The 18,078-nt window shown below is 33.6% G+C and overlaps 2 protein-coding genes across 2 annotated transcripts; both read right to left on the bottom strand.

The window, feature by feature from the left end:
- Positions 1–6,029: 6,029 nt before the first annotated feature.
- On the bottom strand, positions 6,030–8,002 carry LOC110723321 (B-box zinc finger protein 20-like). Its single transcript, XM_021902669.1, has 3 exons — positions 7,548–8,002; positions 6,987–7,421; positions 6,030–6,609 (listed from the first exon to the last, which is right to left on the bottom strand). The coding sequence occupies exons 1-3, from the start codon at positions 7,731–7,733 to the stop codon at positions 6,268–6,270; spliced, it is 963 nt and encodes a 320-aa protein (XP_021758361.1). The 5' UTR covers positions 7,734–8,002; the 3' UTR covers positions 6,030–6,267.
- A 7,163-nt stretch (positions 8,003–15,165) lies between these two features.
- On the bottom strand, positions 15,166–16,292 carry LOC110723362 (F-box/FBD/LRR-repeat protein At1g78750-like). Its single transcript, XM_021902713.1, has 3 exons — positions 15,816–16,292; positions 15,570–15,695; positions 15,166–15,438 (listed from the first exon to the last, which is right to left on the bottom strand). Exons 1-3 carry the CDS (start codon positions 16,290–16,292, stop codon positions 15,166–15,168), a joined length of 876 nt encoding a protein of 291 aa, XP_021758405.1.
- Between the last annotated feature and the right edge of the window lie 1,786 nt (positions 16,293–18,078).

Raw genomic sequence — 18,078 nt, 5'->3', positions numbered from 1 at the left:
CGGCTTCTCCACATGAGCCATTTGATATGCTGCGTGTACATTGCGTCATAGGTCAGTTGCTTTTTGGTTCGTACCTTTAATAGCATCTTCGCTAATCTGCAAGTACAACCCAACCCAATCAGAGCTTCATCTTCCGCAATAGACCAAACACGAGTCGCTCGTACCGTGCAGCAACCTGGTTGGATTCCAGTCTGGGAACTGGTGGAGGATACTGCGGCGTCTCTGGTACGCTCTTCTTTTGGCTGTCATCGAATTGGGTGTTGCTACCATGATCAGTTTCAGGTGTACGCTCTTCATTATCATAGTGTTCTAGGGGAAATTCAGTGGGTATCTGATGTTGTGGAGGTGGTTGCAAAGACGTATTTCCCATTCTTTGCAAGAACAATTGAAACTCGGGATTAGTTAGGAAATCATCACTAAAACCAGAAAATTGTTGACGGAAATTTGGGTTGTTCGGATCCATTAAAAGATTCTACGTCACAAAACAAAAAATAAATATTTTTAAAAAGATTAATTTAAACAACAAATTAAAATGACAACAAATCAAAAAAATATAATCTAATACCACTTAATTTATTAAATATACAACATTCATGTTCAACAATATATAAACAAAACATATAATACATAATATAATGTAACGAAATTAACTACCTATACAAAAATAACATATAAAATATAATTTAGCATAACAATTTACTTCACATATATAAAACAACAACCCAATTTCCAAAAAATTGGCAAATAAATTCAAATTAAATTAACTTCAAATTTATTAATGTATGAACAAAATATCAACAACTTTCTAAATACAATTATATTTATAATTGCAAGTACATTACATGAACTACATTTTTTAATTTGCAAAAAAATCACATATATACTAATTTTAATAAATAACTGAATTTTGCAAAAAAAAAAAAAAAAGAAAAAAAAAATCATATTTACCTAAAAATCAGTGAAATACAACAAAAATCTTCTTCTAAAATTTCAGAATATTTATAAAAATAAAGAATATGGAGGATTTATGGTATTTCTGAAATTATACCAAAATATACCAAAATGCATGTCTATTTATAGAGAATTAAATTTTATGACCGTTGGTATTTTTTTTTAATAAATATTTTTTTTTCAGAATTTGCATTACAAAAATTATAACCGTTGCCAACATCTATATTTTTCTTATTGGCCAGCAGCCTGCACATGCCACGTGGCGAAAGACAATTCGTCCGTGGACTGACGCGCGTTAGTCCACTAACTTATTTTTTTTTCCAGAATTCGCTTCCCAAAACGCATCATTTTGATGCGCCTTCTGCTTTGCTGCTTCCCTAAACACAACGTTTTGAATGCAGCCCACCGAAATTTTTTTAATTGTATCAGCTAATAAGTGGGGCCCACCAGCTTACTATTCATCCCAAATTTTGCCCAAGTCTTGGGCAAATTAATACATGCCCATGGGCAAGTTTTCTTTAGCCCACCATTGTAAGACAATTAATGACATACTTGCCCACCAAAATGCCCATGAGCAATTCTTTAGCCCACCATTGTACGTGCTCTGAGTAAACTTAGCACAGATTAACTGGCTAACATATTGAGTGCGATAAACTTAATTAACTACTGTACTTACTTTACCAACTAAGATACTATGATTAGATAATGCTTTGTTTGGATTGAAGAAAATAAAAGGAAAGGAAATAGAGGGATGGAGTATCTTTCATTTGGGTAGCAAATGAGGAAGGAAGGGAATTCGAGGGGAGAGATATGAAAAGATTAAATTGTAAGAAATTAATATAATCTCTCTAACAATAGAGAGATTTGAAAGGAAAACTTCACCATTATTTGGTTGATTATACATATTCAAGGTATGACTAGTTGTACATCAATCTTAATATAAATTACATTTATCTAGTACGGAGTATGATATAGTAAATTAGTAATACCAGTATTATTACATATAATAATAAAGTCAATGAGCATTGTAATCCTCAGATCAATTTTAATAACCAATAAGATGTTAACAGATTGCATATTACTAATAATAGAAAATTAGAAATCAATGATTCTACTTTTAGAACGATTAACATCATTGAGGATGTCATGTTAAGCATAAAAGTACAACAAAAATCAAGAATGTACATAACTAGAAGAAAATAATATCATATGGTTGACATATTATATCATATAATTACATACTTAATCACATGTAAAGTATAGTTGACCTTTCTTGAATAGAATTAGTAAAGGTCAAGTAGTACACTAGTACCAGCTCGATTTGAGTAATTGAGTATGGACCACCATGAAGAGTCCCTAAAATTTGGTGTGCATTTTTCGAACAAATACAAAAAAAAACTAAAAAATGGTGTTATTTGAGTAATTTATAAACGTAGTAATATTTGTTCAAAAAAAATATAGTACGTAGTAATATATTATAAATAGAAAAATCAAATGGAGTATCTAGTAAGTGATCTATGACTTTGTTTTGAGTATTATGATGTACCCTAGTAACCCTACATACTTAATTAATAGTAATTAGTTGGTATTAGCATCTCAAATCTTGTGGCTAGTTTGACCTATATATGAATCTAGGATGATATCAAGTATCAAGCCCTTGCCACGTATGAGATTTTCGCAATTTTCAAAATTACTATTTTTACATTGTCCAACGTGATGACATGATGAAATGAATACAATAATAAGATTATTTATCCCATATCAAATGTCAATGCTGTATTGTTTTTTGATGGTGAACGCTATATTGTTATAAATATGTCTTTCTATTAAGATGCACTAGCTTTTGAACCCAGGTTGTTGGAAAATAATTGTAAACTTATGTGTGATATTTAATATATTCATGAATCCTTGTATTTTAATAACTTTATTTTCTTCTTGCATTGTTGTAATACGAAGTAAAATAATTTTCTTATAGAAAAATCATATACTACGTAATTAGATTATGTGGAGTATTACTTAACACTCAACTCTTTAATGTTTGAGCTTGCTATGCTACTACCCTTCCAAGCTAAGCTTGTAGTTATTATAAGATAAATAACAATGACTTGGAATGAATATTAGAATTTATAAAATGTAAAGTATCCGCATAATATGAATATAATGTGGATTTTGCATAATAATACAAGCTATTCTTTTGACTTTTCTATTGTATATGATGTACTCCGTACTTGAACAAAGGAGAGAACAAAACAACTCGACAACTCGTTATATCTCTATCTGAGAGTAGTTATACTTTAAGATCTATATATCTCAATCTAAGAATTTATTTATATAGATGTGATGTTGAATTTATTCCTTAGTAAATAGAAATAAATATCATGTACATATAAAAGGGCATTGCCATGCTTTTCCTTATCTCTTGTCTATTTCCCTCCACACCTACTTGTCCTCCCTAACACATTCAATTGATAATACTAATTACCCAAAAAAATATCTATGTACTTACAAGCTAAGGGGTAAGTAATTTTTACAGTACAATTTTTTATTTTTTTTTCTTTTTTTTTTATTATATATAATAAAAGGATATTTTACAATAATTTACATACTCGATTAAATATAGCCTCTTCTTTTTAATTAAGACTTACATCATCCCCCTATCAGTGAATGTGGTTGTCTTTGATACATTTTGACTATAATCTCTATTTTACTCCTTATAATATAAGGATACTAAGGACCTATACATTACCAAGTTATGCTTTTTCAAAATAATGTTTAAGACAATCTTAATTATACTATAAAGATACGTACAATCAAGTGTATCTAATGTAATAAGATGAAGGAAATAATATAATTAAGGTTTATTATAACGAAACTAATATACATATCGATCTTCATATTTTTATTTGGAATCTTTTATTTTTTTTTCTTTTATTTTTATTTTTTTTTATAATAAGTAAGAGACATGAAGTAAATTAGGAATGTCTTTTCGCTAGAGTGCAAGACCGTGATTGGGAATCTTTCATAAAGTATGGTCTATGGTGTCAATTTAGCCATTCCAAGAGAACTAAAATATTTTGTATGGTGTGATTTACTAATATTCTAATTTCAAAGGGGAAACATACAAAACTAAAATAAAAATTTTTTTGAGCAGTATTAAACAAGGTATAAACTGTACAATGTACATAGGGCCAGATAAATTAATATAAAGAGCAACAAGAAAATTATAAAGTATATAGCTTAAAATTCAGGCAATAATACTAATTAAAATAGTATTATATTAATCAAATTAAGGCAACTAATAAAAAGAGGAGACAGCATCTTTATTAGCATATCATGGAGATAAAATGATGGAACATTATCACAAAATGACCTATTCCTCACCCCCACCATATCTAATAAAAAATGTGCTAATTATCAAATGCCAGGTCATCCCATTTCATCAAAATTTAACATTAATATAAATTTTATTATTATAATAATTTATCATAATAATAATCTATCAAAAGTCTTTAGTCTTATTGGCCTGTCCTAATCTAGAAAGACATGTCCTACATCATTTTGGACAAAAAGAGGGTGTTGTCTCATTTGACAAAATTTGCACCCATGTATCAATCTGTCAGTCTTATGATCCATCAAGTACAAGTATATATCAACCATATTCATCCTCAATACCTTTCACTTCCTAATAATATTTAGAAATCAACCATATTCATCCTCAAATACCTTTCACTTCCTAATAATACTTAGAATTTAAATTACCCATATTTTAATGTGGTGATTTATATATGGAAGATGATATTGATGCTCTATTTAAAGGCGAAATCTTGTATGAGGTATCTTGCTACAGAGTGGAATATGTTTTCTTTTCGAAAGTATTATCTTGTCTTAGCTTCTTATGTCGTAAGACTAGTTTTGCAAAAGATTGTGTTGTCCGACCTATTAAATTTCTTCTATACAATCATGTAAGAACTCACAATCTTTAGTAATTAACCTCGGTATCTTGAAAATGGAGATTTGTCTTGTGTGTGTTTGTATGCACATGTTAATTTATAGTGTCAAATAAATGAAAAACTCGTTAAAATAGAAGTAGCTATGAGTAGGGGTGCTAATCGAGCGAGTCGATCACGAGCTAAGGGGTGCTCGACTCGACTAGAAAACTTTTTACATGTGCTCAACTCGTGCTCGCTTAAGTTTTGAGCCAATTAAACCTGCTCGACTCGTGCTCGTTAAAGTTTCAAGTCGAGTCGAGTAGCTCACGATCTGCTCGTTAAAGTTTTGGTCTTTCTAAAATTATAAGCCGTTATTTTTTTTTGTTTCACTTTATGTAGTTTTCTTTTTTTATTATTTATTTATTATTGAAGATTTACTCTTTCTTTTTTGATAATATTAATTAACTCTTATTAAGTGTCATATTTGTTTAAACATGGTAACTCTGTTTGTAAATTCTATATTAATAAAATATATTATTGAGTTGCTCACGAGCTTATCGAGTCGAGATAGGGCTTGCTCAACTCGTGCTTGTTAACATCTCAAGTCGAGTCGAATTCGAATCAAGCCAACTCGAGTCGAGTTTTGACCGAGTCGAATTCGAGTTGTTCGCGAGCTGCTCAACTCGATTAGCACCCCTAGCTATGAGAATGGTAAATCCTAAAAGGGAAATTTTAAACTTTCTTACTATAAAATTAGTTTAGAAAATCCCTTGTTCTTATTATCGTTTCAATCTTGTTTATATTTTTATAATGAATAATATAAAAAAGTGTCTCCACTAAAGCGATAGTCAACTCAGCTGTAAGATAAAATACAACAAACTTTGAGGCTGGAAAAGCCAATTGAATAAAGAAAGACAATAAAGCACTGCAAAATATTTTGCAAAGATCTATCTCTATTGCCCATGCTTTATTTTAAACAACTACACTCAATTCAAAACGTCTCAGATCATTTTGTTATAAATTTTTAAGTTATTAAATTGAGAGTGATTCAGTAGGAGTACAACTTATCTATCAATCTCCATGGTCAAGGGATTGTACCCTCATTAATTAGGGAAGATGAAGGCTATAAAAGAGCGTTAGAACCTTGAGTGATGCAACCCAAACGATTAAATAAAAGAACATGTCCAAAGTGGGAGGTAATTTTTCCCACACCTTAATAATTACTAGTACACTTCTTGTCAAAAAAAAAAAAAAGATAATTACTAGTACACAAACAAAAAAATGACCAAATAAAATCCCATCTAAAATTCAGCACATATTAAACACACTTCAAAAGATACAAGATACACAAAATTTATAAAAACAAAATTCAATTAAGATCATAATTCTACCAAGAAGGTCTTGTTCTCTTAGACCCTAAAGATGAATTAGTAATAATTTGAGGAACAGTAAAAGCATCATCCTTCAAATATTTTCTGTTCAATTTCATAGTTGCCGTGACACTTGTCTGTTGCTGTTGCTGTTGCTTTGTCCCATAAATTGATGCATTTGTAATTTGATGAATTTCTGAAGTAGTCTGACCAAACATGTTACTAGTAATTGCTGCTTGTGGTACCCAAAAATTCTCAGAATTTGTTGATGAACTTGTCAATTCCTTTTCATTCTCCACATCAAAAAATGATAACACATCTTCATTCACCTCAAAACCAAGGTGGTTGTTACAATTGTTCTGCACTCACAAATGTAAAAATTACTCCTATATTCTCAATATCTAATCAAAATTACATTTGTCAAATTAGTGTCCCAAGTCATGTATTAATCTAAATCAATCATGCAATATTTTTTTGTCTTAAAAACGTGTATATATACAACAGGCTTAAACACTCTAAATCACATAAATATCTACTGTGCAGAAGTGCGACTTTTATGTGACTTGAGGTGGTTAGTTAAACATTACTTGCAGTATTCTATGCAACTATTCATTTTCTTATAGGTAATCCAACTAAACAGAATTGATTCAACTTGCATGAATTGTGTCAATTTTGTTTAGGAAAAATATAAATAATCACAAAATTAAATAAGATATTTGAGATTTATTTAGCAAACCTTGGAAAAACCAAAGGGAGCAGCAGAATCAACAAGCAAATCTTCAAAATGCCACCCTGGTAGCATATCTATCAGATACTCAGATATATTACTAGTCGATCCACCACAGTTCAACTGATTATTGTTTGAACTAACTGGGCTGCTGTTGCTGTAGGTTACGAGCGATGCAGCCGAATTCAGGGTTTTTTCAGAAGGAACTGATGTGGGTTTTTTAACAGACTTAAAATCAGGAACTATGTAACCTCCATTTCCATTGCTAACAATTACAGTATCAGTATTTTTGGTTTTGTCAGAAATTACTGCAGACAGCTTAATCCCAGTTAGCAGAAACCTGTTATGCTTTTGTGTATGTTCATTTGCTGTGTGCAGTGGCAGTTCACATTCCCTACATAAAATTGCTCGATCTTGTTGACAAAATATAAGTGCCTTTTTCTCCTGCATCCCAAATATATGTCAGTAATAGTTATATATTTTGTAGCAGTAATAATGTAACATGTAACATAGAAAGGGAAAAAGATTTTCCGAGGTGGTACTTGTACCCAAGACCTGAGATCAAATTACCTGGCAAATGTCGCAGAGTGGGAAATCAGAGGACGAGGGGTGTAGAAGGGAGAAACGGTGGTGTTTCGAGGCGAGTTTGTTGGCATGATGGACTCTATGATCACATACATCACAAAGAGCAGCTTCATCTGCTGAACAAAAAACAGAAGCTTCTTTTTTGCTACAAACATCACATTGGATCTTCATATTTGTAAACCCTTTATTATTTTAGGCTGAATTTTTTTCTTTCTGTTTTTGGATTTTGATTTGATTTGCGTATACTTTGATGATTCCAGATTTGATTGAATAAATTTCTAGAGATGGAAAGTTGTGTAATTGAAGTGAGAAGAAAGGGAGGAAGTGGTGGGCTAACTTCAAAGGCTTTAAATAAAGTAAGGAAACTGTTAGAATACTTTGAGTTGGCATATGCTAACTGATTGATTTTCAATTTAATATATTATGGTAGTATATACTATAGTTGGTATGAAATAAAATATACTCAAAATGTGACCAATTATAGAAAGAGTTAGATGATGATGATGGTGGAAAGAATGGGCTAGGTGAGGGGATCTGCTGACTGTCTACATTGCATAGAGAATTGTGTGGAAAAGGGTAGATTTGTAATTTCACTAGATGGTTGGGATGAATCACATCGATTGTGGGTCCAAAACAATTTATTATGGAAATTATATTTTATACTCGGAACACCTTGAACGTGAATAAACTTAGCTTGGCCTGATTCAAACTTGTCGGTTGCTTATGAAGTGGTTGGTCGATTGTTTGTTGTTTGATCAACACTAATATCGGTCTACTTGTATCTGTTATGTGTTTTCTCGATGATATACATACTCTAATAAGAGATTTAACATAGCTTTGTATTACTACTAACTTATAAAACGTCACGATTCAAGAGTATTCAGTCCTAATCAAACTCAACGACCCATTGTTTGACCAGTTATGGTACCAACATATCCCTTCAATTCATATAATTACAATGCTATACATCATGTATAAATTCAAAAAAATCTTCCAGGTTGCAAGAAGGATACATGAATAACATGATATAGTGTCTAGGGATTCAGGTTAGTGATTAAGAGCATTTTTTAATCAGATAACATCTTGCTTCTAAGAAATCTCAAAGATGTCTCAATCTCTAATGACATTTTATCATTTTCCCCACGTAACAAAGTCTCAAGTTCGCCTAATTTTCATAAAACTAAAAGTGTTATTTACATATTAATGATTAAATCGATTTTTACAGATAAAGAATGATATCATTGATTAAAACAGAAAGAAAAAAAAAAAAGAACCAAAAGACTAAATATATGTCCAACATTGATCTATTGTTTAGTTCATGTTCCACAGATACAGACATACAGTGCAGAAGAATCCCTTAACTGGTAGGGATTAATTCCGCTTCACTAATTTACAGCAAAATGGATTGGTGATTTTAACTCGACAAACAGCTGAGGATCTAGGAAGATCCAATAACCCCTGATAAAAACTAGTAACATCATTATCAGTAGCACAAAGACGAAAGTTGATTTTCATCTCCTTCAAAGCTGATGCAGCCTTCAAAAAGTATGATGCTGTGTCGAGTTCTTTTACTAGACCAGTGAAGCCACGAATTTCTACGGTTTCAAGGCATGGCAGATGCTTGGGCGCAAATTCGGGATCGGAGTCGTCACCACAGTCAAACTGATGATTGAAACCCAAACTTTTACATGTAATAAAGTACAAGTCTTGGCACAACAAATAGATAAAAGGAAAATTTAACGAGAACAATCCAATCTTTACCCCGTTCTCTCAAAATAATCCAACCTTTCGATTAACTCTAAATAATCCCAAGTTTACAATCCATTTTCTCCCGACAACCCTAGGAGATTACCATACCCATTATAACCGGTTACCATCCAGGTGTCACATTCTTATTGGTTAACTTTTTTTTTTTTTACTTTAATCTTTTAATTCTAATAATTAAAATAAAGAAATTCCTTTCTTCTCCTCCATCCCCTACCCTCCTATCTTTCTTATCCCCTTTCATGGGCACCATTAACCCCGTCCACCACCACCACTTCTATGGGCACTATTAACACCAGCATCACGCCCAACATAACCCACCCCCACCGGCAACCATGACCCACCCCACAACCAACATAACCAACCCCCACCTCCACCGGCGACCATGACCCACCCACCCCCACCCCCACCCCCACCCCACCGGCGACCATGACCTACCCCCACCCCCACCCCACCGGCGACCATGACCCACCCTACCCCCAACCCACGACCCACCCCCAATAGTTCCATTGAGGTGGCCAACAGAGAGGTGGTCGGATGCGGTGGTAAGTGGAGTGTGATGAGGGAGAACAAGGGGAGCAAGCAGTGTGTGTGGGTCACAACGTTGTGGTAGCAGGCTGATTAGGAAGGGAGGGCATGGAGCGGGCTGATTGACAAGGAGGGGATAGAGTACTGGGGCGAGCTGGTTGACGGGAAAATGGGGTAGGTTGATGGGGAGGTGAGGTGGTGGCGGGAAGGTTCAAGGAAGTCATTGTTAATGGTTGGAGCTAACATCAATGTCGAGGAAGGAGGAAAAAAAATTAAGAAAAAAAAAAAAGTTACCTGAAGTTTAGGTATTGGTCAAATAGGTTTGCTACGAGAAAATAAGTAGTAAACTTAGGATTATACAGGGTTAATCGAAAAGTATTATTGTGCGAAAACGGGGCAAAGGTTAAACTATTCTCATTAAATTTTCCTAAAATAAAATAAAGTAATAAGTCTTAGACAACTCCTCGTTAGCTCCATACTCTAACCAGGTCAAATTTGGAAAGGCTGGTAGCTCCGTTACAATTAGGAAGACCTGTAAATTTAATAAACAATCCTTGAAAGCCTTAGAAATTTACCAACAACAAACAAAAACAAATTGAATGAAAATACGAAGTAATAAATAATAAAGACGAGGATCGAGGTTAAGCTTACTTCAAATCTTAATTGCAAAGTTTCTGCCCCGGAAACTTTTGTTAAAACCTTTTCTACTTGATCAAGAACAATATGGTCTAAACAGAGATCTGCTTCAATGAGTGAAGTCATATTTCCAATGTCAATTGATGATAACAAAAACTCATGAAGACACAGGTATGCAAGGTATGATGTTTCTATAACGACACAAGCCTGCTCCAACCCATGAATGGTACAAGTATTCTTAATTAATAAAGTAGAGCATTGAGGTCAATTCAACCTATTCCATGATTCCTTTTTTTCAAAAAAAAAAAAAAAAAAAAAAACCTAGTTGGTTACAAACTTACAATTGCTATTATGGATTTTAAAATTCTTTTAACTTCAGCCTCCTTAGTTCCTTCCGCCTCCCATCACTTGCCGCTATTTTAAGCATGAGAGTCTTGCTCTACCAAGTTCGGCTAGAATTGCAAATTACCTATAAATCTTTAATGACTTATTCTCTCCCATCCTCTATCCATGGGTAATAGTGAACCAATTTGTTTACACCAGAACCAAGTCTAGCCATATAAAATGGGATTTGTTAAACATCGCCCGCAAATCTCCACATAAAGCCCACAAATTAGACATGGTTTGACAATTTTGCCCATTTCTAAAATCGTACCCAAAGTGAACAAATCTCGATCTAACAAATGTGGAGTCGTATTGGGTTGCCCAGGGAGGCCGGAGAGGCGAGGGTCGCCGGAGATACGTCGTCTTCGACGGAAAACGAGGTGGTGCCTAGTTTGGACGCCGGAACCATGGCAAGGACGTCCAGGCAAGGCGCCACAACCAGTGCACTGGCGTCCAGGCCAGACGCCACAACCAGTGCACTGGCGTCTAGCCCAGGCGCCTCAACCAGTGCACTGGCGTCCAGGCCAGGCGCCACCACCAGTGCACTGGCGTCTGGTTTGGACGTCGCCCTTACTTTTTAATTTTTTTTTTTTTTGCCTTTTTTTTTTTAAATTATGTTTATTAAATTTATGTTTTGATTTAGGATGTGGAAATTTATGTTTTTTAGTTGATTTTATAAAAAATATATATACTAGACTTATAAAAAATAACACATAAAATTAATAATTATTAAAAAAAAAAATCAAACACATTAAAAAAAAAATTAGAAAATTTTTCTGATTTTCCAAAAAAAAAAAAAATAAAAAAAAAAAAAATTTAAGGCAGCTGGGGCGCCTGGCCAGGACGGCCCGTGGATGGTGGTGGCGCCAGGTCCGGCAGCCACGTCCACCGGCCTGGCGTCTGGGCAGGACGCCCATCCACAGTGACTAGCGCCTGTCCCAAACGCTACTCACCGTGGCTGGGCGTCCTGCCCAGACGCCAGGCCGGTGGACGTGGCTGACGGACCTGGCGCCACCACCACCTTGCCGCCACGAGCCACCACTACCTTGCCGCCACGAGCCAACCACCTTGCCGCCACGAGCCTCGACATCCCCGTACTTTGATTTTTATTGAGGTTGTGTTTTTTTTAAGGTCAAGGGCAATATTGTAACTTCAATATAAGTTTGTGGGCTTTATGTGGAGATTTGCGGGCGATGTTTAGCAATCCACTATAAAATTTCCATCCAACAAAACAAAATCTAAGTTAACCAAATACTTAACTAGTAACTAGGGAGCGGGTTTTCCCTTCGTGTTTGCATCCAAACAAACCCGCAAACCAAATACTTCCTAAGAATTTATTTATCCATCTTTCATTCACCTCACACCATTTCCTATCTCCACAAATTAGTTTTTAGGACTTTTCCTTAAGCAATAAAATCAGCTAATTATAAGATTTCAACAGCAGCAACAAAAGATTAAAAATAAAAAAAGTTAATTTAGTCAATTCGCCTTATGAAAACCTATTCATACTATGCAAAACCACTATCAAATTCCAATAAAAATTTAACAAATTTAGCTTATGAAAGCATCAAAAGTACTGAGAAAATAGATAATTAACATAATTTAGCTAAATTTGATATTCCCAACAAAAAAATAATTAGGGTTTAGCAAAAGCTTGTTACTCCATTGAATTTTTAAAGCATATTAGAATTTTGATAAAGATTAATTAGGGCTAATTAGAAGAGAAATTCTGAGGCTCTAGGAACTTTGGTCCAAATGGACTCTAGGGAAGGGTGGGCCCCACCTATGTGTGCAATCAACAATTTAAAAGCTTTAAAAAAAAAAGGAGGACAATAATGTTGGTCTTGTGTGTCATATTTTGTCCCAAAATTTTCTCATTCTTCCCCCCAATTCACAAAATTTTTGATTCCCAAATTTTTTTTTTTGCAAACGATAAAAATCAGCAAAATAATTTGGTTTCCCATTAAATTCCTTCTAATTCATTGTTAGGAGTTATGTAATTTTAATTTGCGAATCAAATCGGATATTCGTCAGCTGGGTGTTCGTTATTTTTTTGTTTTGGGAATTAGTTTTCTCAGATCTGGAAGGTGAAATAGTTTTGCGGTAGCTGTAAGTGAACGAAGATGCTTTGTGTTGATGGTTGGAGCGATGATGGTGGTAGTCGAATTGAAGAGGTTAGTGCACTTTATTTTTCAGAATTTTCCGGCTTCTAATTTTTTGTGGAGTTAAGTATAACTATCTCTGTTAATAATACGACTATACCTATTAATATTTATGTTGGTATGAGTTTACTAACTGTTGGTATATCTATCTCTGTTAATAATACCGATAAACAGATTAACATGTACGTCGATATGGGTTTACTTACTGTTGGTATATCCATCTCTGTTAATAATACTAATAAACAGATTAACATGTACGTTGGTATGGGTTTACTTAAATGGTTGGTATCGTCTAATGTTAAGCCTTCGTGTATTCTATGCAGCCACGTTGCGCATATCTTGGAATATTTGGAGAATGGAAACCTTTGATTATCCACCCTTTGACATTCGACTACTTGTAATGCACGGTAATAGTTAATTAAATTTTATGCTTCCGAATTATCGTGTAATTAGACTTTTTATGTTCTCTTGATTATGTTATTGTTTAAGACTTATTATGTAAGACTTATTATGTTATTGTGCAAGACTTATTATGTTATTGTGTAACACTTGTTATGTTGTCTTGATTTTATAAGAATTATTATAGTGGTTTACACTATTATGTTCAAAAATTGTACTACCCCGTCCCTGGTGGTATGGTATCAAAACCTATCTGATTAGTATGGTATCATGCCCTGTTGGTATATATTCCAACTTGCATGGTAGATAAGACATACCAATGGAATGTACTTTTTCTGAAGTAAATGAATTGATACTCCAGTCGACAATATTCAGGAGGGGGGTCCACCACTTTAATTTCGACAATTTACTCCGGCAGACAAGATCAGAACAGGGGATCCACCACTTAACTTTTTCTCTTCAATAAAAAAGACAATTACTTTTCTACCCTTCCCTAGAGTCCATTTGGACCAAAGTTCCTAGACCCCGAGAAATCCTCCTAATTAGAATTCGTTTGAGATTTAATTTGCAGAATTTCAGAAATTTCTTCATAATGAAAACCTAATTAAACGATCGGATTAATGTCAGAGGACATTCTGTGAGGTGGGATCCGGCTATGACATGTAAGTACACGTGTCATATAAATTTAATTGATCTTGGGTCCAGAACAAAGTTATTATAATCTAAACACGAGCATGTTTTAGCTCGAAACTTGGCTAGTTGGCTTGAACTAATCCGAATTTGTCGGTTGTTTTAGGAGTTCTAGTCCTGTTAGGTTAGTTGGTAGTTGTTTGATCAACTCATATTATTGTACTTTTTTTTTTCACATGTAGACAACTCGAATTAGAAATTAGGGAGTTTATTCATAGTTTAGTATTGGTACATGTACATACATAAAAATTATTTGACATGTGTTTTAAAGTGCTCTGATGACCAATTGATTGTTGGTGCAGTGATGATTGAGACTGCACTTGGTAGGGAGGATCGCGTGTTCAATCTCCCACAACAGCAATTGAGAGGGGACTGGAACCTAACCACCCATAACTGATTTCTGAATCCGGATTAGCCCAAAGGGTGAACCGGATGGAACACCAAAAAAAAAAAAAAGTGCTCCGGTGAAACTCAACTTGACCTATTGTTTGAATAGTTATTTCAATAATCACTATTATATCATTTTTAAATACGAAATAATATATTGTTTTTAGAATAAAAAATGTCTCTCGAATGGTTGTCAAATTTGTACATTTGCATAAATGAGCAAATTGTATAGCTAGTGAAATGATTTTACAGTTATTAGTCCTTATTACAATATTACCCTACGTTGACAATTTTGTTAGTCCAAGAGGAAAAAAAAAAAAAAATACTTTTTTGCTCATTTTTTTACCAGTAGCAAGTTTAATAATCAGTCGGTCATGATAGTGAACATCTTTCGTTGGGTATGAATGTATGATAGCGAACATGAGATTAAAGTTGTAGTGAGCATAGGATTCAAGCTGAACCGGTAAGAAAATCTCCAGTTCGCCTAATTTTTTTTGGTTAAAAAAAGTTATTGTTAATCTACTATATTTTTAATACGAAGTATATCCTTTTTAAGCTTTCTTATATATAGCCCTGAAGAATATGTATATCATTTTCGAATAATTCAAACAAAATGAGCCAAAAGATTCAATGTTTGCCGTGCAGAATGACCATTACAGGTCGGGTTTAGAAATTTTAATTTGACAAACAGCTGAAGATCTAGGAATATCTAATAACTCCTGAAAAACAGACAAAAGAGTAGTAACTTCAGAAATACAACAATCAAAGATGATTTTCATCTTCTTCAAAGCAGTTGCAGCCTTCAAAAAGTATGCTACAATGTCGAGTTCTTCTGGATTACCACAGAAGCTACAGATTTCAACACTTTCAAGGCATGGCAGATGCTCGGGTGCAAATTTGGGATCGAAGGGTAAATCCTCATTAAACTGATGAATAAAACCCACAGTTTTAAAACTAATACGAACCATGGCACAAAACATTAAAAAAAAAATAATAATAAAAAAAAATTAAAAAAAAAAAAAACAGAAGCTGTGAAAATCACATAAAACGTGCTTACATATAGGATAATCAACGATTTCAACTTCGGAGCGGAATGCAATGGCTTAGACAACTTCTTCCCAGCGTAAGACTTTAACCAGATCAAATTTGGAAAGACTGGTAGCTCTTTTAATATTAACAATGCCTGTAAAGTGTAAAACCAAAAACAATCCTTGCTAGCATTAGAAATTTATCAACACCAAACAACAACTAGCTGCATAAAGATAATACTTGTAAATAAAAAGATGATAGAGGTTAAGCTTACTTCAGGTCTTAAGTGCAAATATTTTACCCCAGAAACTTTTGTTAAAAGCTCCTCTACTTGAAAATCACTGACAAAAAAATTGACTTCTGCTTTATTGAGTGATCTCATCTCTCCAATGTCAACTGATACCCGATACTCATCAAGAACAAGGTATGTAAGGTTTGGTGTTTTAATAGCAATAGATACCTTCTCTTGAGAAGTACGAGTTTTTCTTATTAATGATTTTAGGGATAAGGACTCCACACAGATTGTAGCTTTGACATAACAGTTGATAATGTGCAGCTCCCTAAGAACAGGGCAGCTGGATGACAACTTTTTCATGAATTCATCACCAGGAAACTTTAGCACACTGAGATGGATGGTTTCCAGGTTTGGTAAATGGAAAGACACCGAGGCACTGATACTTATTGGCCCTTGCAGCTTTAAAACCGCGAGTTTGTCACTAAAAAGAAACCTTGGGAGGTAGACAACATGCATCCAACTAATAGTCAAGGACGATATCTATCTCATGCATTTCACGCCTTGATGCGGCAATCAGCCATGAATTGACATAAAAGGCATCAACATCCAAACAAAATCATTGGACATAGGATGCATCATTATGAAGAAGAACCTTATCCATGCAATTCTTGAAACATATCTTTTGCTCCAAAGAGAGCCGTCTAGACCTCGAAATATTAGTTACCTCAGTGAAGTCAAGAGCGGGAACTTTGGTCCATACATACTTCCATCTTCTAGACAATATGCTGGTCTTAACAGCAGACTTTGTAGTGAGAAAAGATAATATATAGCATAGAATTGTATCTGGTAGCTTACTGATGTGGTCTACTTTTTTTTTAATACACCTTCGGTTCCCTAGGCTTGACATTGAAACCTTATAGTACAACAAAAACCGAGTATAAATAAACAGGATTTAAAATACACCCTCCAAAGTAACAGCACTTACAACAATAAGTTGTAAACTTGAAACTGCATTAAAGCATTAAGTTTCCTGGGCTTGACATTGAAACCTTATAATACAACAATAACCGAGTATAAATAAACAAGAATTCAAAATACACCATCCAAAGGAACAGCAGTATAATTGAAACTGCATTAAAGCAAATAAATCAAAATGCATTATTGATAAGCACATAAGTCAAATTTACTCAAGGATACAAATGTTGCATTGAAACAAGATACTAACGGTGTGCTATTTTCAACTTTCTGGGTAATTCAGACAATTTAGGTTCATTACAATAAAGCTAAAAATTCAGCACATTTAAATTCAATTAAGTACAGTATATCAAAATTTAATTCAATTAAATAGTAACAGCTAAATTAAATATTTCCTATATCAAATTTTGGCAGATGAAGCAAACCAATTCCGACTACGAGTGATCATGAAGGTCATAAATTAGACCAAATATAGCTCAAACTAATGTGAGGACAACAAAAATGAGAAACCCAAAACCTCAGACATTGATTGACACACAATAAATTAAGGCCATTTTTTTTAATCTAAATTCAGTTTATCAGTTTCGATAACAGTTAGATTTAGACATAATCTGTCACTTCAACAATTTAGAGTTTGGACTTTGGACACCCTAAATCAATTTAGGCCAGCAAAGCAAAGCCACTACGACAAACAATGACTGTGTTCAAATCAACAATTTAGAGTTCGGACCTAAATCAATTTAGACATAATCTTGTTTAAAACCAAATCTAAAAAGAGGTCATAAATCAAAGTAAGCTGACATTCAAAAGACTCCACATCTTACAAATGGTGCAAAGATTGCGATTACAGATTAAATATATAATCTACCCCATAACTTTGCATAAAAATAAAACTCAAGAGCTAAAAAGCAGTTGAGTAAGCATTGAAATGCAATAAACAGATAGAACTTTTTGATATGCCTGTAACTTAAACGCCACATTTAGGAAAATTCTCAATATCTGTAAACTCCATTATTGACATTCTTTTAAAGATTCTACTAAATTCCTAGTACTTCTTAACAAGTTCAACATATTATGCAATTTTAAATTTTAATCATTTATGCTACAACTACATCAAAGCTTAAGAAAAACAATGAATAATAAAAATTAATATGTAGACATTCATTTTAAAACACACAAGTTCTTCAAGCCTCCAATTAACTAGCTCAATATCTTCGAAAGATCACATTAAAGAGCCTATGTGGTTTGAAGTCTTCGAACTTAAGAGGGAAATGCATTGAACTATGTAAGTGTATAAAAATGGGGTCGATTGTAATTAAGTTTGTAA

The sequence above is a fragment of the Chenopodium quinoa genome, unplaced genomic scaffold (assembly GCF_001683475.1).
Source record: "Chenopodium quinoa cultivar QQ74 unplaced genomic scaffold, ASM168347v1, whole genome shotgun sequence".
Taxonomy (NCBI): Eukaryota; Viridiplantae; Streptophyta; class Magnoliopsida; order Caryophyllales; family Amaranthaceae; genus Chenopodium; species Chenopodium quinoa.
Note: the sequence above shows the minus strand (reverse complement) of the source record. Positions and strands in the feature narration are given on the sequence as shown.